The sequence below is a fragment of the Phocoena sinus genome, chromosome 21 (assembly GCF_008692025.1).
Source record: "Phocoena sinus isolate mPhoSin1 chromosome 21, mPhoSin1.pri, whole genome shotgun sequence".
Classification (NCBI taxonomy): Eukaryota; Metazoa; Chordata; class Mammalia; order Artiodactyla; family Phocoenidae; genus Phocoena; species Phocoena sinus.
The window spans coordinates 34632450-34653699 of NC_045783.1; the positions used below are offsets into that span (position 1 = coordinate 34632450).

General features: G+C 50.5%; 1 protein-coding gene across 7 annotated transcripts in view; it reads left to right on the top strand.

Annotated features, from left to right (window-relative positions):
* CSGALNACT1 (chondroitin sulfate N-acetylgalactosaminyltransferase 1) overlaps nucleotides 1-21011 on the top strand; it is a 322544-nt gene extending 301533 nt beyond the window's left edge. For all 7 annotated transcript variants that reach the window (XM_032618631.1, XM_032618633.1, XM_032618627.1 and 4 more), the window contains 4 exons: nucleotides 7457-7635; nucleotides 8489-8583; nucleotides 16816-16897; nucleotides 19354-21011. In XM_032618631.1, coding sequence (XP_032474522.1) covers nucleotides 7457-7635; nucleotides 8489-8583; nucleotides 16816-16897; nucleotides 19354-19643 — 646 coding nt within the window. In that variant the 3' untranslated portion in view covers nucleotides 19644-21011. The remainder of the gene's footprint in view (nucleotides 1-7456; nucleotides 7636-8488; nucleotides 8584-16815; nucleotides 16898-19353) is intronic.
* Nucleotides 21012-21250: the final 239 nt, after the last annotated feature.

A 21250-nucleotide genomic window follows, 5' to 3' on the forward strand; every position in this document is an offset into this window, starting at 1 on the left:
CCCCAGACTCCCTGTATTTGATGAAAACATTAATCTACACATCCAAGAAGCTCAAAAACTCCAAACAGGAAAACTCAAAGAAATGCACATTAGACATATCACAGTCAAATGGTTGAAAAACAAAGAGAGAAAGAATCTGTGTTATTGAGTCCAAGCTCGTACTGCTTACGCACAACAGGCCAATAAATCAAGAGACAAATTGTTGGGGCAAGGAAGGAATAACGACTTTATTTGGAAAGCCAGCAGACCTAGAAGATGGTGGACTAGAGTCCTAAAGAACCATCTTTCCTGAGTTAGAATTCAGGTTCCTTTTATACTAAAAGGGGAGGGGGTGTGGTTAGTTGTTGCAAACTTCTTGGTGCTGGAATCCTTTGTTCTTGCAGCTGTCCATGTAGGTCAGGTAGGTCAGGTAACGTTGTTCCTGTAAACCTCCAACAAGACAAATGTTGTTCTCTGTTCTGCAACTTTTTATCTCTATATGAATGGAAAAGAGTTATACCTTTAAAGGTCAGAGCCTTGAGAATGGGCTACCCTGTATATTTCAGGCTATAGCCAACATATTTAATTTCTAGCAAAAGCAGTAGAATACAAAGAAAGTAAAAGAAACAGATCCAATATGGAATCAGATTTGTTCTTCCCTATTACATAAGCAGCAAGAGTGAAGCAACTCATCAGGTCCATGGGATCCTTAATGAGATGGAAAGTGGGGTGGCATATTCAAAGTGCTGAAAGTAAAGTACTGGCAACCAAGAATTCAATATTCAGCAAAACCATCCATCAAAATTGAAAGAAAAATTAAGACATCCTCAGTTAAGAACTGAAAGACTTTATCACTAGTAAACCTACCCCACAAGAAATAATGAAAGGAGTCCTTGAGCTGACATGAAAGGACACTGGACACAAACTCAAATCCTTGTGAAGAAATACAAAGGGCCAGTAAAAGTTACTACATAGGGAAATATGAGACACAGTATAAATGTGTTTTTTGCTTATGCTCTTTTCCTGCCTGATGTAAAAGTAAAAAGATAACTGCATAAACCAGTAACTATAAATCTGTATTGATAGACACACAACTGATTTTTTGTATGTTATTTTGTTTCCTGCAACTTTACTGAATTCATTTATTAGTTAAAATGGTTTTTCGGTGAAGTCATTAGGGTTTTCTATAGATAGTATCATGCCATCTGCAAATAGGGACAGTTTTACTTCTTCCTTTCCAATTTGGATGCATTTTATTTCCTTTTGTTGGTTAATTGATCTGGCTAGGACTTCCAATACTGTACTGTATAAAAGTGGCGAGAGTGGACATCCTTGTCTTGTTCCTGATCTTAGAGGAAAAGCTTTTAAATTTTTACTGTTGAGTATGATGTTAGCTGTGGACTTATACTATATGGCCTTTATTATGTTTAGGTACATTCCTTCTATTCCTAATTTGTTGAGAGTTTCTATCATAAGAGGATGTTTGAATTTTGTTTGAATTTTTTCTGTATCTATTGAAATAATAATATGATTTTTATTCATCATTCTGTTAATGTGATGTATAACATTTTAAAATTTGTAGATGTTGAACCATCCTTGCATCCCAAGGATGGATCTCGCTTGATCATGGCCTATGATCGTTTTAATGAACTCTTGAATTCAATTTGCTAGTATTCTGTTGAAGATTTTGCATTATGTTCAGGGATATTGGCCTGTAATTTTCTTTTCTTGTTGTGTTTTTGTTTGACTTTGGTATCAGGGTAATGCTAGCCTCATAAAATGAGTTTGGAAGTGTTCCTTCCTCTTCAATATTTTGGAAGAATTTGAGAAGGATTGGAATTACTTCTTTAAATGTTTGGTAGAATTCATCTGTAAAGCTATCTAACCCTGGGCTTTTATTTGTTGGGAGGTTTAATCTCCTTGTTCATAATTTGTCTGTTCAGATTTTCTATTACTTCATGATTCAGTCTTGAGTGTTGTGTGTTTCTAGGAATTTATCCATTTTTACTAAGTTATCTAACTTGTCAGCATGTAATTTTTCATAGTTGTCTCTTATAATATTTGGGATTTCTGTGGTATCAGTTGTAATGTCTCTTTTGTTTATAATTTTATATTTTGAGTCATCTCTCTTATTTTTCTAGATAATGAGCTAAAGGTTTGTCAATTTTATTTATATTTTCAAAAGAAACTGGCTAAAACAATTGTATAAGCAGGATTGTATATAAGCTCAGAAACTAGAAAATTCTAAATTGTTTAAAATGCCTACTATGAACAACTGGCTGAGAATATGTTTAGCCTTAAATTACTTACCGCATTCAGATCCCTTTAGTAAATAGAACTCATAAGAAATGTCAATATTCAGGGCTGTTAGATTTAAATTTTTAAGTTCTACATCAAATATAATATTTCTATGTAAAATTTTTAAGGTTTTTTCTTCTTTTTTATGAAGGGTTCTTGTGGGAAGTGTCACATTAAGAGAATTTCCTTGCAGGGGTGGGAAGAAATTTGTATTAGAGTAAATCATGTTGGACAGCAAGATCTTTTATCATTGTTAAACCAGCAGTTCTGGGAAATGCATGTCAATTAGAGAAATGAAATCTCTGGTTGAAACAGTGGCTGCCTCAGGTCATTTTAACCTGTCAGCATGACTACATATAACCTGGAGGAGACCCAATGCATCAGACTTATGATATAAAGGAAAGGAATTGAATGAGAGACTCAAGAGTTTCATCAGTTGATAATACAATTCAAGAAGAAAAGAGAAGAAATAATTATAAGTAATCCTGGGGCCATTTGGAACTGCAGACTCTGATTCATAACAGGAAATTACATAGTAGAGAGTGTAATGCCCACATTCTACTGTGAAAAAGCCCATTCCTCATGAGGCCATTACTCTAGACATGCCGCTAAATATTACATTTCTTTGTATGGCTAAATTAAATATTTCAAACCAAATTGCATTTCATTTTCTTCAGCTCTCTTTTTTTCTGTTACTTACATATTTGTCATCTTCTTAAAAGCTTGGTTTGTGCCTGTCCTTGGGAACGTGTTGGTTGGAGTCTCTTTCTGATGGGGGAGGCGGGCTTAGGATGTGTGAGGGCCTCTCCGGTGCCCACCTGAGGGGATGAGGTGGCGTCTTGGGGCAGCATCTCCCACAGTGACAGGTCTGAGATGCACTCTGTGTTTTCCATTGACTCGTCTCTTGATTCACTCAGTGTTTATTGAGCTGCACTGTGTCCCCGTGGGCGCCACTTACCGCACAGTGCTGATAATCTCTGAAGATAGAGATAAGAAAATAAGGCAGTCCCTGTCCTCCAGGGTTTAGAGGACAGACCAGGTGGTCCAGTGCACAGGGCACAAGAATGCACTGGGCCCAGGAGAACAGAGGCGGGACTGGCCCAAATGCCTGGGGGCCCAGAGAGGCCACCTTGGTCCACAAGAGGGTGAAAGGCAGTGACACTCGATATGGGCTGTGAGGGTTGGGTGGGATCTTCACTGGAGTCAGGGGAGGAGGTGGATTCCAGGGAGAGACCACTGAGCTGACACAGGAGGCCCCAGTGTGTCCACGCTCTTGGTGCCCATCTTCCGGCTGGTCGCTGCGGAGGGGATGGGGATGAACAGAGAACTAAACAGGGCCCCTGCCCGTGTAGCTCTGCGGCCTGCATCTGGGGTTGTGGCCCTGTGGTCGTGTCATGCATATTCCCAAACCCACGACCCCACGGGCCAGTCAGTGTTCTGTGTTGAAATGTGTCCTTGCTTCTGCACAGCCTCTTAGTATGCTGTCCACGTGCTGCTGGGCAGGACGCTCGGGCCCAGCGAGCAAGTCCCTCTGCGGGAAGGTCGGGGGCCCGGTTATCCTGCAGAAGCTGGTGTCCCTTCATCCCGTGCACCCTGTGCTCCGGAGCTGGTGCTGATGAGTCCGAGATGGGAGGGGGCGTCCTACTCCCAGCCCAGATGCTTCGCGGTGTGTTCATCTCGCCATTCTGGAGAAGAGGGGAGGAAAGTTGTTCTGATTTGGTTTCTGGCGTCTCCAGCTCAGCCCTCTTTTTCAGCAGAGATCACGTGTCAATTATCAGAGGTCCTTGCTGATGGCAAGAGAGGAGAAGGAGGGGTCCTGGTTAATTATAGGGGGTGCTGGGCTGAGTGATCAGGAAGAGGGCGGCACCGATATCCACCTACAGACAGACGTGTAACTGAGCACAGAGACCTGGCCGCCCCACTGGGAACCACAGATGGTGACAGAGTTACCCTGCGCCTCTCCAGTGCCCAGGACCAGCCAATGGGGCTTCCCGGGCCAGCAGGGACTCCATCCCCACCCTGCCTCGGTGTGCAGTCTTGTCCAGGTCCCTCATGTCCCCTGCCGGCCGGTGTTGATCAGGGTGGATGGGAAGCCAAGGTTCTGTGGGGCGTGGGAAGCAGAGACGGCCGGGGCCCCTGGGGCAGAGGGGCTGCTGTGTGGACTGCAAGTGGCGGGAACTGTGTCCTGGGGCTTTGCGTCCGGCCTGTGGACGCGCTGGAGAGTGGGTTTAAAGTGCACACTCAGGTCGGGTGGTGCCGTGGGTGTAACATGGCTTGTCTCATCCTCGTTGGGAGGTTGGACGAAGAGAGAGGAGGCAGATTGCGTGTGCATCCGGCCATGGACCTGGCACCCGTTCCCCAAGATCTCTTCCTCTACAGACCACACACTGAAGCATGGAGGCTGATGTTCTAAGACTTTAAAATAAATTCTACATCAAGGTCATCTCAAGCACTAGGACAGTGAGCTGTCCCAGCCCCCTTTCCCAGGGACGGTGACCAACAGGCAAGCTCCCTTCCCTGCCCTCCCCTCCCCTCCCCCACCCCTCCCCCGCCCCTTTCCCCCTCTTCCTCCCCTCCCCTCCCCTCCCCTCCCCCTTTCCCCCTCTTCCTCCCCTCCCCTCCCCTCCCCTCCCCCTCTCCTCCCCTCCCTTTCTCCCACCTCCACCCACTGCAGCAGGGCAGAGAAGAGCAGTCCATCAGCAGAGTTCAGACCAGGGCTTGGGGAACTGGGGGACAGAACAAACGAGACTAAGCTCTGTGTGGGGTACGTGTGTTCCCCCAGTCACCACTCTCCCTGGACCTGTAGCCCTCTGCTGCCTCCCGACTACTCACTCAGCCCCCTGGCTGGTCATGCCTTCGATGCTGTTAGTTCAGCTTCTAATGCTGCCTGTATTCTTATTTAAGTATTAAACATGACTCCACTTTGTGTAAATGTTTGATATTCTACACAGTAAATAGCAAATATACTATTTGTGTGTAAATATTTGATATGTCAACACAAATGGACTGTAAGCTGTTTGGGACAAAAATCCTGTTGTCTTTAACACAGTGAATTAAGGACCTGCCTTCCCCTACTCTTGGCGAAAGTTTCTTGCCATTGTTCAAATGTGAAGCATTTTTCTATTTGCAATCTCTAATGATAGACCCTGGGAAACCTGGGAGGAGCCACCTGAGTCATGAGTCAGATACACGTGAACAAGGATTTGGTGCTTGGGCATGTAAGCCCTCCCTGCCCTGGAAATTAGTCCCTGTGGTCTCACAGAGTATGAACTGTGAGACAGTTGAGAAAAGAGACCTGCTACAGCTGTGAGAGAAAGCCGGCCCACTGGACAGTGGACAAGTTCTGTGAGGCTAGCTTAGATGAACAGGTGAAAACCCAGGCATCTCCCAAGGGTAGAACTTTCCTGAGAACTGATCAAGTAGGGCAGGGGGCAGTGGGCTGTAGAAACCTCCAGGGGATGCAGAGGTGCTACAAAGGTCTAACTCCACCTGGATGTCTTCTTTGCAGAGAAGGGGGCAGCGCTGTCCCTACCAGGGAAGGCTGGGGCATAACCCCCAGGCGACTCAGAAAATAGGAACTGTGGCCCGCCTACCCAGAGAGAAGAGTCAAAACGGAGTTCTGAAAGAGTAGAACCGGGTAGAGCAGTGCTGGGCTGAATCATCCAACAGTAGAACCTTAGCATGTAAAGGGCCTGAGGTCTGTACCATGAGGCTTTGCAGCAAGGAAACTGAGGCCAGAGAAGTGAAGTGACTGCCCCAAATAATGAGAGGCAGTGCTGGATTGCAGTCATTCGTCTGTGGACACGTTTAATCACCAGCATCCATTGGGTACCCAGTGGGGCTGGGCAGCTCCAGGCCCTGGACCTGGGCTCCTGGCTTACAATGCAGTTCTCCTCCAGGCACCAGGCCTTGTGCCTTAATCTGAAAAGCATGTTTGGCCTCAGACTCAGACAAGCTTGGGCCCAGTTTCCCAGGATAAAAAACCCAAGCTCATTGCCAGGTCTGAAAGGAGGTGACAAGTCAAGGAAGGGGTAGCAGAACTAGTTTCACTGATTAAATTACCAGATACATTTGAAAAGTTTATGACTGTATTTGTGGTGACCTTTACCTGAGATAGTTACAGACTTTAAACAATGGAGATGGGTTTTGAACCTCTTTTGAGGCATCAGGATTAGAGAGAATCGGGGGATGGGATAGGCTGGGTGGGGGGAGGGCTCTGAGCTGGGGGCGAGGAAGCCATCAGGACAGGAAGGGTGTGTCACGGGAGAGGGGCTGGCCAGATGCCAGGCCTGTACAAGTGGAATTGGGAGTCCAGTAGGACCCAGCGTGGGCCTCTGGGAGAAGACAGTCCCTGTCGCACTAGGTACGAGATGAATTCCTGGAATTTTTGCTCAAGACGTGCCGCATCTCAGAAGGTTCTGGGAGAGAGCAGCCAGGTGAAGAAGCACCTGGACTCCATTACCTCAGGCCTGTGCTGGCAACAGACTGGCTGATGCTCACCTGGTGCGCGTTATACTCTTAGCGTCACTTACCACGCTGATCACTCTGAGAGCAGTTAAGGAAGGTGTCGTTATTTCTGTTTTGCAGATGAGGCAGCCGAGGCTCCAGGAGATTAATGGGCTTGGCTAGATCACAGCGTTAATCCACAGGGGAGCCAGGTCCCAAACGTCCTCATCTTCTGAATCCAAGTGTCATTTCCTTACTGTGCTCGGCTGTTTTACCTTCGGGTGGGAAAGGGATCCAGGTGTAAGCGTGTCTGGGGATAGACATACACCTGGACCACGCTGCCGGGTTCCTGGAGGGAATCCCGATGAGAAGCTGCTCAGTGGGGCCATTGCAGTGTGGCTTTATTTCCTTGGCCACTGGTTTCATTGGCTCCAGAGGCATTGGGATTGTTCCGGGTTCTGTCACCTGGTCTTTACTGGCTCACGTTCTCCCCCTCATGAGGAGCACACATTAGCCGTGACAGTAGTTTTCAATATGGGGAAACTGCTAGAAAAAGAAAAAATAAATTGGTGCTAAAACTTCTCGAGTGTCCTTGGTACCCTTAATCCCAGTGCCCTCGGGTCACAGAAGACACGTGGTGAGATGTCGTGGGCCTCGGTTGTGTGTTTTCCAGGGGATTCCACCGGCAGCAAGCCCGGGCACCTGAGTGACTGTGTGTGGTCTCACCTTTCAGAGCCGCCAACTTCAGGAACTTCACCTTCATCCAGCTGAATGGGGAGTTCTCCCGGGGAAAGGGGCTGGACGTGGGCGCCCGCTCCTGGACGGGGCGTAACGTGCTGCTCTTCTTCTGCGACGTGGACATCTACTTCACCTCCGAGCTCCTCAACACCTGCAGGCTGAACACGCAGCCAGGTGGGGCTCCCCTCCCGAGCATCCTCTTAGCTTGCCCCAACGACCCGCTCCTGGATCTGCCTTATTTACCCCGCTGACAAAGACAAGGATGCCGTCTGCTTTGATTCCTCCTTTGGTGTCGTGCTGTGGGCCTGTCATCCACCATAGCTCTGGGACTCTTGGTCCCAAGTTCATGTGTACAGCCCCTTTTCCATTCTCCCCTAGGAGGTCAGCTTTAGGGGATGACCCGGGAGCAGGTGTGGTGGGGGAGGATTGGGCCTGGGAGACACTACTGAAACCGAAGGGAAGGAGTGGCTATGGGCGTTTACCAGGGTAGGAGGGGCTCCAGACAGAAAGAACCCACAGTATGAAAATTGTTCTCATAGCTTTGACTCGGCAGCAAGGCCGATACTCAGCTGATAACCACTGGAATGGCCATGTCTGTTGTTCAGATACTGAAATTCTTCTGTGAAAATTGGTAAAGAGCAGCTACCCAGGGCTCCCAAAGTCTTTTCCTGCTGCCTGAGGTCACCCTGGCTGACTGCCCCACGAGCCAGCAGTTAAAGGGTTAAGGTCTGGCAGGACGGGGGCACTGGGGCCCTCTTTCACACCCACTCCCACTACTTGTGCCCAGTGCCAGGTCCACTGGCTGTCAGAGCTTGGAACATTACCCTTGTGCTGGGAAGTCAGGAATCCGTGTGTGTCCATCTGGTCTATCTGCCGCAGTACTGCTAAGGTCTGTGTCAGAGACCAGTGGAGGCAAAAGGGACAGTGGACGCAGATCCCTAGGCTGTTTCTGACGGTCGCATATAAATGAACAAACCTAACAGCTTTATCTGTCGCTTAGCGCATATGTTTGTTTTCTGGTTTGCAGGGAAGAAGGTATTTTATCCGGTCCTTTTCAGTCAGTACAATCCTGGCATAATATACGGCCATCATGACTCGATCCCTCCCTTAGAAAAGCAGCTGGTGAGTGCTCCCCCGAGGGGCCGTGGTGGGGCTCTGTTTCATGTCTTTCGTCACCAGGGGCACCTGACCATGAGTGGAGGTGAGTGGAAACCTGTGGATTGCTTCCCAGAGTAATTTGTAAGTGTGACAGGTGTTCTGGCCTTTGTTCCCAGCGCCTCGTTGATTAAAAGGCTTGCAGTATTTAAAAGTGGAAAATAAATAGGAACAGTACCTTACAGAAAGGTAATTTCATAGTTTTCTTCTACAGTTTTGGAAACCAGTATTATTGCATTATGGTTGCAGCACATTGCCCCTTTATTATTACAATCCTATGAGGTAAGAAAGGTGAGATTTAGGTTCTCATCGGACAGGTGGAAAACGGAAGTCAGGAAGAGGTGGCTGACGGGCCCCCCCCCCCCCCCGCCACCAGGCACACAGTGGGGCAGGGGCTAGATCCCTGCTCTCCGTCACCATTCCCACATTAGCATCAGAAGTGTCACCAGCAAGGTGGCTTTCACAGGAATATGGGAGGGACTTCTGTGCTAAGATCCCAGCCGCACAGGTGATGGGTAGGGGACCCACACAGCACCCAGGCTCTCTGGAAGCTGAGATGTCTTCGCTGGTCCCTTCAGCAGAGACTGCAGGCAATAGGAGGACCGGGTGAAGCCAACAGAAGGTCCCTGTGCCGCTGGAAGGTGTGCCCCTCCGAGGCAAAATGTCCCACTGTTTTCATCGCCAAGCTGGGCTGTGATCTTCTGTAGAGACGCCAGTGGGGCTTATCTGAAGCTGTTGCCAGCTCAGGCTGAGCCTGGGGGGCGGTGGTAGGAATTGCCTCAAGCGGCTGTCTCTCCTGTTGAGGTGGCAAAGCCGTGTTTCTTTACCTCTCAGGGTGGAGAAAGGAAGCCGCTGTCTGACCATGAGGAGGTGATGGGACTCAGTCTTCCATACTTCCCTGCAGTAGGAAAGTAAACTGATTTTCATTGAAAATGTGTTCTGTGGAATTCTTTGGGAAGACTGATTCTGTGTTGAAGCTTCCAGAAGTAGGAAAACCTGTTCTCTCCCACCCCATCCTGGGTCCCCTTCCAGTTAACCTCTGGCAGCTGATGTAATGATCTTTTCCAGCCTGGGTTCCTCTAGGCTGCACCAGGTTCATTTCTCACCATGTCTTAGCGTGGCTTCACTTGCGGCGTGAGGCGCACAGCACAGTAATAACACCGTTCTCTCTTCCCCCAGCGAAATTGTAATACCACACATTCGTTGTGTGTCTGTACATACTGTGTGTATGCATGTGCTTTATACATAAACACAGTAAGAGTTTTTCACTCCTACTTAGAGGTGATATCACTCCTGTTGAGCCAGAAAAACTTCATGTTTCCTTTCCATAGAGTTCTAAGCTTCTAATAGGGCTTGAGGGGGGGAATGGGATGCAGGATTTATTTTCTTTCAACCAATCAGAATAAAAGTTCCTTTGATTTTCAATAAAGTACTGCTTTACATTTGACATTGAATAGGATTAATGTTTCAACTTCAAATCAAGACCTTATTTGCTTTCAAGGAATTCATTTCATTTCACAATTTAAAAGTTTTATCCTTTTATTGCCATTCCTGCAGGGAAGCTCAAGGTCTGGCATGGTCCAGCCAGCTTCTCAGGTCCTCAGAATTAGTGGTCAAGTCAGAAACAGAACTCAGATTGCTGTGTCCACAGCTCCGAGGCCTCTGAGTTATCCTGCAGCCTTTACCAGTCACCTCCGAATACAGCTGAGACCTTCCATAGAGCACACGGGTCTGGTATTTTAGGAGTCAGTATTTATGGCTATTTATCCTAGAAAGAGCAATTGTCTCTAAGACAAAGGGGTCTCTGTCAAAAAAGAAAAGCATCCATTATGTTCTTACTGGATGAGCCCTTTCTGGAGCACTTACTGCCCATAGAGAGCTAGTTGAGGTGTGCGTGGAGCAGTCAGGGACTGGAGCAGTTTCCTGTGCGTGGCAGTGATGCCCCAGGTCATTTCACTCACTCACTTCTTTCTCCTAGACTCGCCCAGGGTCACACAACCAGCTAGAGCTCAGGCCAAGACCAGAATTCCCTTATCGAGTGTGGCAGAGACAGATTTGCTTAAGATCTAGGTGAGAGCGGAAATAGAAAGGAAATGACCAGAGGAGAGCCTCAAACTCCTGAAGTTAATATGGTGGAGAGAAAACATGTGGGTGCAGAGAAGGTATAAAATAACAGGTAGTGATTGGAGGTGGGTAAATTAGGAGAGACTTCCTGCCAGGGGTTCCTTTTGGCTCAGTCTTGAAAGATACGACACATATATATTAATAAATTCTTGAGAGCCTTCACTGGAGTACATCAGTGTCAAGGTGACGGGAAAGCCCAGGTCCGGAATGCGGCTGTGACAGATGACTGCCATGTGCAAATGGGAGCCTTGGCTAGCAGCCCTGAAAATACAACCTTGGTAGTCAGTGTACCACTTATTACTTCTGGCTGTTGCCACTGACAGTTGATAACGTTTGCCTGCAGGTAGAGGCGAGAAACCAAATTTACGGGGATTTGTTTTTGGTTCAGGTTACTTCTTTCTTTACATTTGAGTACAGACCGTTAGTAATCAGTAGTAAGTGAAATCATGGGATTTCATACTAATATTAATTTGTAGAGTTTTAAACCTGAGGTGAAACTTGCTGATGCTTTAATGTAGAAACAGCCTTCCGAGAAAGGAATAACCCTCATTTATGTAACTGCTAACTTTAGACATCCCCTCTCTTGGTTTGAGCCTTGTCAGTTCCTGCTGAGGCCACTGCAGGGGCCATCTAGATCCATCTCTCCCTCACACTCCAGTCTCTCCTTCACCCTCGGCCAGAGATGCGTTTCCAAAACACAGATTAATTCCACTAAAAAAAAACCTTTGAAGGCATAAAGTCCGTGGTGTGCTCAGAAGTGTTTAAAGCCCACTCTCCGAAGGGGGAAGGAGCTGGCTCCCAGCGTTGGCTGTCTATCTTCAGGGAGTCAGTCCTCCTGCAGGGCCTGGTGCAGGCTCCCCCTGTGACGTCTCTGGACAGGGCTGGGAAGAGACTTCCTTGCCCAGGTGTTGGGCTGGTCCAGGCTGTGCCAGCACAGCCCTGAATCCTGATTCTTTGGGGGATGAACTGCCCTCCACAATCTGACTCTCGTACTGATCACCGAGGAAATGTCTGCAAACCCAAGCCCAGCACCTGGGCTTGACGCCAGCCTGAGCACCCCACCCCGTGTCTCCTGAGCTGCCCTCCACCGAGGGCCATCTCCTCTCCGGCGCTGATGCCCACAGTGCCTGGCCGCTCCCTCTGCCACGTGGTCCTGCCCGGCACTGTCTGACGACTGGTCAGCGTACGCCTGGTCCGCGGACCCTGTCCTCACCTCTCTCTCATTACACCCTTCTCTCTCCTTTAGTCCAAAGAGTACTTCACCACTGACCTGCATTTCAATTTAAATTTCTAAAAAGTGCTGACTGGGCCTGGTCCATCCTTTTAGTCTGTTTCTGTTTGTTCAGGAAGCAGACATTCGCTGAGAACAGAAGTCACATTAACAGATGCCATGTCCGTGGCCTTTGGGCAGCCGGCATTCTGCCCACGTTGCCGTGTAACAGTCAGTAAGGTGAAAAGGAGTGCTACGCTCATGTCACGGGTGAGAACGTTGAAGCCCAGAGGCATGTGTCACTTGCTCAGACGCCCTCAGTGCTGGGTGGCAGGTCGGGAACTCAAGTGATGGGACCAGACTGCGGCAGCTGGGGGCAGGGGCACGTTCTCCACATCCACGTGCTTCCAGGGGGCAGAGGGTCTGACTTTGGGTTGCAGGCTCCCTGGGCAGAGTCCTGGTCCAGCACGATGCCCTTCAGAAGACACTTCATTTTTTTTTTTTTTAACTTATTTTTGGCTGTGTTGGGTCTTTGTGGCTGCATGTGGGCTTTCTCTAGCTGCGGCGAGCGGGGGCTGCGCTTTGTTGCCATGCGCAGTCTTCTCATTGCTGTGGCTTCTCTTGTTGCAGAGCACAGGCTCTAGGTGTGCGAGCTTCAGTAGTTGTGGCTTGTGGGCTCTAGAGTGCAGGCTCAGTAGTTGTGGCACATGGGCTCAGTTGCTCTGCAGCATGTGAGATCTTCCCAGACCAGGGCTCAAACCCGTGTCCCCTGCATTGGCAGGCGGATCCTGAACCACTGTGCCACCAGGGAAGTCCCAACACTTCACTTTTTCATGCAGATGCCGATGAAAGGAGACTTGTAGAAAAGTGTGGGTTAGTACAAATCCTGGAGGAGGTGGCAATTGAGTCCATTCTTAGACCAATTCTTTGAAAGCTGTGGCTTGAGAAACACCTTATTTGTCAAGAAATGGACACGGTCATGGCCAGCCTGGTGTTGGTCTGGGCTCGGCCTCGACTGGCTGAGTGATCATGGGCAGGTCATGCTGCCTCCCAGCCCGAGGCCCGTGCACACCACATGCAGCCCCTGGGATCCTGTGCATGTGACCCCTGAGCCTCAGGGCCCAGCCCACACGGGGTGTATGGGGGGTGGCAGCCCGGCCTCGGGACCCCTGCAGCCCAGGCTGTCTGCCGCTCACTGCGTGACTGCACAGCCTGGTGCACGGTGAATTCACAGGCCCAGTACTCAGGATTTACTAAGACTTCAAGGCAACAACGGCAGAGCCTCACATCAGGCACAAGGCCTGTAAACCTGGGGCCCATGGGGTTTCCGGTGACGTGAGGCGGGCCAAACGCAGCCTCGGTTCCTGGGAGACTCTCTCCGGTTTAGAGGAAATACTCTGCCTGAGAATTTGTAACTGATTTTATTTTCCGGCCCAGATTGCTTCCCCGGCATTTGCCAAGTCAGCCACGTGGAGCCCCACAGGTGTGGCTGAACCTGTGGGGCCTCAGGGAGGAGCCTTCCCACATCTGTGGGGAGAGGCGCTGATTTGTACTTTGTGTTTTGGTCCTGATAGGAAGTTGTCACTCCCGTCACATGACCTCCCCCAGAGCGCGTGTCTGTGGGCTTCCCGAGGGAGGGCGGGCCTGACCACTGTCCAGTTGTCCGGTTGTGGTGTGTCATGCCGGGCAGAGCCTGCTGGGATCCAGGTGCAGAGGGTGCTGGGGGTCGGAAGGGGGCATGGTCTTGAGGACACAGCCCTGGAAGCAGAGGAGTGAGATCCAGGGCAGGGGGATGGTCCTCTTAGAGTATCATCTCCATCTCCTTCACGGTAGTAGACGTCACACGCATGTGTAGCTCCGTGTAGAAGCTTGGGGCAGAGGTTCTAAGAAGTCGAGCCGTCTGCTTAGAGCCCAGGAAGGGGAAAGCGTTTCTGCCTGTGGGTCCAGAGCCCAAGGTTCTGAGAGCTTCCTCAGTGGACTCTGAGGCCTGGGCTGAGCCCCTCGCTGCTGAGAATTCCCTACCCCAGCCGTTTCTGTTTCCACTGGCCGGTTGTTCCTCACTTGTTCCTTGGAGAAGGAGTGACTGAGTGCCTGCTGGGTGCTGGATTGGACCTGCACATCCAGCCTGAACGAGACCAAGGCCCTGAGCTTACGTTCACCAGCGGTGGTGGGTGAGGACAGCAGGCAGAAACAGCCCCTCGACAGGAAGGTTTCAGAGAGCCCTCACATTACAGAGAAAATAAACCAGCTGATGTGACGTGACACTGGCGGGGGGTCAGGGTGACTGCTCTGAGCAGAGCCCAGTGGTGAGCAGGAAAGGGTGACCCCAGCCGGGCAGACTGCGGGTGTCCAGCCTTGGAGACCTGTGAGCTGGCACATTCGAGGGGACAGGGGATGGACAGGGCAGACGGGCAGGTCACGTGGGACCGCTGCAGCCGGATGTTCCTGTGGATTTTATTCTGATCACCTGGGGGAGGGCTCGGAAAGGGGCTGTGCTGCAGTTAACCCACCGAGGGCTCGGAAAGGGGCTGTGCTGCGGCCTGCCGCACGCTCGAGACTTCACGGGCTGTTGAGGGCACTGCTTCAGTTAGCGCCCAGCCCACCTGAGGGCCGTGGACTTGGCACGCATGCCCGTCTTGCCCGCACGGTACCTGCCGATGGCACCACTGGATCTCTTCCCACCAAGGGCTGAACTTCGACGCGCTGTTCAGATACTGGCTTTTCATGGCCTGCCGACTTTAAAGCCCCCGTTAGTAAGTGTGTAGCTCATTCCCCGCTCACAAGTCAGTTTGCCTCTGTCACACTGTCCCCAGGTGAGGGTCATACCTTGCCGGGCACTGTGTCCACTCAGTGGGTCCTGGGAGGCTACCTCTGCAGTCCCTCTAGGGTTTCTCCCTAAGCGCTGGCCCACTGTTTTCCCTGTGTGGAGCTTTCTCTCTTAAATGCAAGGTAGACCACTGCCAAATATTTGAAGTTCGAATGCTGCACGGCTCTTTGACTGCATTTTTTTTATATATAAATTTATTTTATTTATTTATTTTTGGCTGTGTTGGGTCTTCGTTGCTGCTCACGGGCTTTCTCTAGTTGCAGCGAGTGAGGGCTACTCTTTGTTGCGGTGCAGGGGCTTCTCATCGTGGTGCTTCTCTTGTTGAAGAGCACGGGCTCTAGACGTGAAGGCTTCAGTAGTTGTGGCATGTGGGCTCAGTAGTTGTGGCTCGCAGGCTCTAGAGCACAGGCTCAGTAGCTGTGGCTCATGGGCTTAGTTGCTCTGAGGCATGTGGGATCTTCCCGGACCAGGGCACGAACCCATGTCCCCTGCATCGGCCAGGCAGACTCTTTAACTGCTGTGCCACCAGGGGAGCCCTCTTTGACTGCATTTTTACCGAGGCCATGTCTGTGTCCCGGCCACCAGAAAGGACAGTGAGCCATTAGCTGTGGCAGAGACAGTGTACCTGCCATGACTGGGATGGAACAGAAACCATTTCTAAAAAATGACTCAGTGGAAAAATTTCACGACTTTCCTGCTCTGTGAAATCTTTCCAGTTGATACTAATGACACTTATGGCTGGGGAGCTACCGTACAGCAGGCCTTTGTTCTGGAGTCGAGGGGGAGAGACAGGCCTCTCCCGGCCCTTCTTCTCCTTGGTCTTGATTTGTGCTAACCATAGTGTAAGTGACATCCATGTGTAGGTTGTAGTGAAATAAGACGGTTTCATAGGTTGCAGAGTACAGGAAATGTTAAGTCCATTGCCGCTTCTGCAGGCCATTTGTCAAGTGTAGTTTAGCCTGTGGTACAGGTGGAGTGAGCCCTCGGGAAGGTGGAGGGCAGCGAGGGGGTGAGTATTTGGGTGTCAGGCTGGGAGAGCCCTTGGGGCGACTTGGCTCAATCTCCTCATTAAAGGAACAGAAACAGAGGGACTGAGAGGCCTGCCTGAGGCAGACATGCCGGCCAGAGGTCTTGCCCCGGCGGGATGAGCTCTCTCCAGTTAGGGGCAACAGGCAGCACAGGGACCCTGCTGTGGGGCCTCCTTTCCTCCTAACACCTACGCGAGCGACTAGGACAAATCCGGAAAAACAGCCATTAGAGTCGCAAACCCACTCCCAGGATTAGTGCAGCCAAAACTACGTAAACGACAAAAACCATTTTAAAATTAGTCTTGCTGCTCCAGCAAATACGTTAGGAACGTACTTGCAGAGTGAGACATGGGGCAGGGCCAGGCCCGGCTTTTCATAGCCGGTCCCTGCCTGGAGGCCCGGCACGTGCATGGGGAGCAGCTGATGTTAAAACGGACCGCGGATGAATGGACAGAGCGTGTCCTCAGGACCTGGCCTCTCAGTGCCCTTGTCCAGGGCCAGCAGCGCAGCCTTGGGTTTTCTTTTCAGTCCCTGAGGGAGTCCGGTTCGTGCCCCGGGCCAGGGCCCCTGAATTCTAGGTGGTTCTCTCTCCTTCTCTCAGCTTCCTGAGCCCTTTGCTGGCCGCCCACCTGGCCTGTGGGCCCCAGGCCTCCTTCTTGCCCATGCAGGTGTCAGGCCAGATGTGTAGGTGGCTTTTCCATAGCGCCACCCCAAACTGGCTCCCCACCCCGGACCCCACTGCTCTGTGAGGGAGAGAGAGAGTGTGTGTGTGTGTGTGTGTGTGTGTGTGTGTGTGTGTGTGTGTTCAAGCCTCTGCCCTGGAAACATTCCGGCCACAGGTGCCCAAAATCACAGAGCCCCTTGGGGACGGGTGGCTTGCTGTGTCCTGACTGTTGTCCACGTCCCCAACCAGGGAGTGGCTGTGTGTCAGCGACGCACCCCTCATGTGTGACACCCCCATCCATGTTCACTCTGTCCTCCTCCCTCAAGTGATGGTGCCCTCCCTGCAGGTCATAAAGAAGGAAACTGGGTTCTGGAGAGACTTCGGGTTCGGGATGACGTGCCAGTACCGGTCTGACTTCATCAACATAGGTGAGCCCGGGGCCCTGGTCCCTAAGGAGGACGTTCTCCGGCCACGGATGTGGGCGCTGGGCTGAGGGTGCTCGGGGCAGTGGGGACCCTGTCTTCTCCTTCAGCATCTCTCAGTGTCCCTGGGGCAGGACAGAAATGAGGGCAAAGTCAGGCTGTTGCATAAAGGCGGCTTCGAAGCAAGTTGTCCAGGGCCTCCCTCCAGCCGGGCCGGGCTCATGTGTCCTCCGCACAGAACGTCCTCCACGGAGAGGGAATCCACCAGAAAGAAGGGCAGCACGGAGGACTGGGGAAAATCACACAGCAGGATTCCGGTTTCTCTCTGCTGAACCTGTGAAAATTCCAGATGTCACTTCAAGTCCGGAGTGTGCAGTCACTGTCAACAGGCACACAGGCACACATACATGTACACAGATGCATGGACGCATGCACACGTACACACACGTACATGCACAAGCACGCTCAAACACACACACACACACACACACACACACACACTCACACTCACGGCTCCCAGAACACAGAGAGGAAAGGCCTTCTGGTTGCAGATGAGGGACCGAGTCTCTCAGAGGCAGATGGACCTCACAGCCATCGGGGGGCATAGTCAGGCTCAGCACCGAGGGTCTCCTGTCCCCTGGGAAATAGCACACCCCCTCCCCATGGCAGCACCTACTCAGGTGCCTCTGGAGGCAATAGATCTGTGGATTGTACATGACCAGGGATGAGTGAACAGGCCCAAGCCTTGACCTTGGGCCCAGAGGCTCAGGTGGACCCTGAGCTGGGTGGAGCTAGAGGCCCACCCTCAAGTGGAGATTTCCACCCCTGCGTCCCCCTGGGGCCCCTCAGCCCCCTGTCTTGCTCTCTCCTGGCCCCATCCCCTCCTGCCCAAGGCTTAGGGCTTCTCTCTGTAGGGTCAGTGAGTCGGTCTGAGGAGGCCAGTTTCTTTTGCTCAGAAGTGTGGTGGACATCAGGGACTACAGGACCCTTGAAGAGACCACCAAGTTAGAAAGATTAAAAAAACCCAAACGTCTTGAAGTCAAGTCCTGTTAGAAGCAGCAGGACGTGGGGGACATGGGTCTCTGAGTGGTGGGTTTGCTCAGGTTCCCAGCAACTCACCGCGGGTGCTCCTTGATTTCTTTAAGAAGTCGTCCTAAATGATTATGTGCAAATCTAATTTCCAAAAGTGACATATTTTTTAAATGTTCTGAAGGAAATTTCCATTTTGAGAAACTCTTGTTTCCTCACTCAACGGTGTACAAGCAACGGTGATTTTGAGATGATGTACGTTTATCAGTTTTGGAGTTATAACACACTGGATTTTCCTAACGATAGAGCATAACTGTCACAACCATGGGGGTAGCAGGCGGGAAGGGGGCTCCTGCTCAGAGCCTCTGGGTCACATCTGGACCCCCGTTGCTCTTTGCCATCCTGTGCATATTTGCAGGTGTCTCACTTGTACGCCTTCTATTTAATAAGTAGTAATGATACCGGTGATGAGAAATCCATCACAGCCAACCAAGCACTGCCCCTTACCCTACTGCCTCATCTGGTTATGGCACCTGCTGCATTTCAGGGTAAAGAAACTAAACTTAAGAGAGGGAAAGTGGCCGCCGGTATGATAACCAACACTCGAATTCAGGCCGTGACTCAGGATCTTCCTGTCCCACGTCTGGGGGCCACACGGCACCCGTGTTCACCGCCAGGGGTGCAGGCTGGGTTCCCCACTTCCCCCTCCAGTGGAGGTCTGCATCGGAGCAGCGTGGCCTGGGGACTGCAGGGAATCAGGGGCTGCACGACAAAGACACTGAGTCACTTCTCCACAAAAGGTCCAAGAAATCTCCTCACTGAGAAAGGAACAGTGACGACAGCAAGGCCAGTGCTTCTTGGTTCTGTGTGGGACGCCGTGGCTTGAAGTGAAGAGAAGATGTGAGGCTGTCTCAGTTTTCAAAGGTGACCCTTCCTCACTGTGTGAAGGAGTCACTAGAATGTGAAACGAGATTCTGTGAGTCAAACTTCAGAACTGTGAGGCCAGTTCCTCTAAAATGACTCCTTTCACCAGCCTGTGGGAGACACACAGCTTCGGGGACCCCTCTAGTCGATAGGAGGAACAGTGCTTTAGTGGGATGTGAATTTTTCACACCGCAGGGCCCTGGTCTGCAGGAAGAGGCCACGTTCAAAGAATCCCACGAGGTTTCGTTCAGAGGTTTTGGTTGGGACGTTGGGACGCTGCGGCAGCCCTCGGTCGAAGGCTGGGGTATCGCTGACCCCAGAGCTGTTATAATTGCGGCCCGCCACGCTGCTGGGGCCCCCTGTCTGAGCCCTCTGACCCCAGTGGATGCTCGTCACTTGGCGGGGCGGGGAGACCTCCCCGAGATGCTCCTACTCTCCACGCAGCGTCCTGTTCTGGCGTGGATCAGGGGCCCCCGGCAGTGTGTTCAGCAGTGTGCTCTCTCCCACAGGTGGGTTCGACCTGGACATCAAAGGCTGGGGTGGCGAGGACGTGCACCTTTACCGCAAGTACCTGCACAGCAACCTCATCGTGGTGCGGACGCCTGTGCGGGGCCTCTTCCACCTCTGGCATGAGAAGCGCTGCGTAGACGAGCTGACACCTGAGCAGTACAAGATGTGCATGCAGTCCAAGGCCATGAACGAGGCGTCCCACGGGCAGCTGGGGATGCTGGTCTTCAGGCACGAGATCGAGGCCCACCTCCGCAAACAGGAACGGGAGACAAGGAGCCAGAAAACATGAGCTCCCAGGGGCCCATGTGGGGAAACGGTTTAGTTTTTTCCTTTTGCAATTACCAAATGGATGGCTGCAACAAGGAAAAGATTGCCCTGAAGAGCAAGAAAAGAATTTGACTGATGAAAAGAATTTGATGAGTAAAGCAGGTGAGGGGAGAGCCTCCTGTTTCCCTCTGCCTGTTTAGCTTCTGCAACAGGAGCTGAAACCCCTCAACCTGGCTTGCAAAAACAGCCCAAACGCACCCGTCCGGTGTCTGACAAAGGCGGCCTGATGGTGAGATTGTGAGCCTAATGGTGTGTTTACAGCAAAGCAAGAGCTGTTTGTTTTCTATGCTTACTGAAATATTCATGAACAAAGACCAGTTTTGTAAAAAGTTCATTAGAATGGAAGGCCAGCACATCCCTCCCCATCTGAGTGATTATCAGCGGGGCTGTAGTGTCTGGGATGCTGAAATGTCGGGAGGCCGGTGAGGAGAGACCGTGTGAAATTCAAAGATACGCTCATCGTGATCTTTGTGACTATATCAAGCAAAACCAAATGGACTAAAAACGAAAAAGAACCCATAGCTATTGTATCATCTCTGCCCAAGATTAACCAAACATAACCTGCTCATCCATATTTTTGGTTGTAGTTTTAACAATCTGTTAATTTTATTTAAAATGCACTTTTTTGGCTTATGAGTTATATTCTGCTTATTTAATTACCAGTTCGCAAGCCTTACTAAGAGAGCATAAGTAGCTACATTTTTTTGAGAAGATACCTTTAGCTGCATCGTGAGAACTTTCAGTTCAGAGCATCGGATTGTCACCCACATCCGAGGACGTGGCAGTGCCCTGAGGGCACTGGACGGCAGACGGTCACCGTGGGGAAGGCGTGGCCTGGGACTGCTGACCGAACGAGACACACGGATACTTTATCTGAAGAGTATTTCCGGAGAGGAGCAACTGAACACTAGAGGGAAAGGAAAATGTACTTTTTACCTTAACAGAAAAGGAAACATTCAGACTGGTGATAGAAGTCAGAAGACACATTTTCTCCTCAGGGGAACTGGGGACCACTTTCTTACCTGTTTAAATAAACCAAAGCTGACTGTGTGAACCAAACATTCTCTTTTCCAAGCAGGGTGCTGTTCCTGGCTTCTGGCTTCCACGAGAAGAAACGCAGGAAAATGTCTTCTGTGAAAGGTCACTCCATCTGCCGGCATCCAGCGGGACGGAGGACTGTGCTGTGTGTTCACCCACCCCAGCCAAGGGGCAGTAACTAATTATTTTTTAAATTAAGCTGTTCTACCCAGTCAACCAAGATGCTTCTGAAAATTGCCTTTTATTATAGTTTCCAACTATTTAAAAACAAAATAAACGCAGTTAACATTGAGTGGTTTCTACATTCATGTGAAAATTATTAGCCAGCACCAGATGCATGAGCTAATTATCTCTCTGGGTCCTTGCCTTCTGTTTGCCCACAGTCAACTCATTGTTTAAAAGCTTCAGGAACATTCAAGCTGTTGGTGTGTTAAAAAAAAAAAAATGCTTTGTATTGATTTGTACTGGTAGTCCATAAAATTTAATTAAAACCCAGGACATGAATGGAAGGTGGCATTGGACAACTAATAA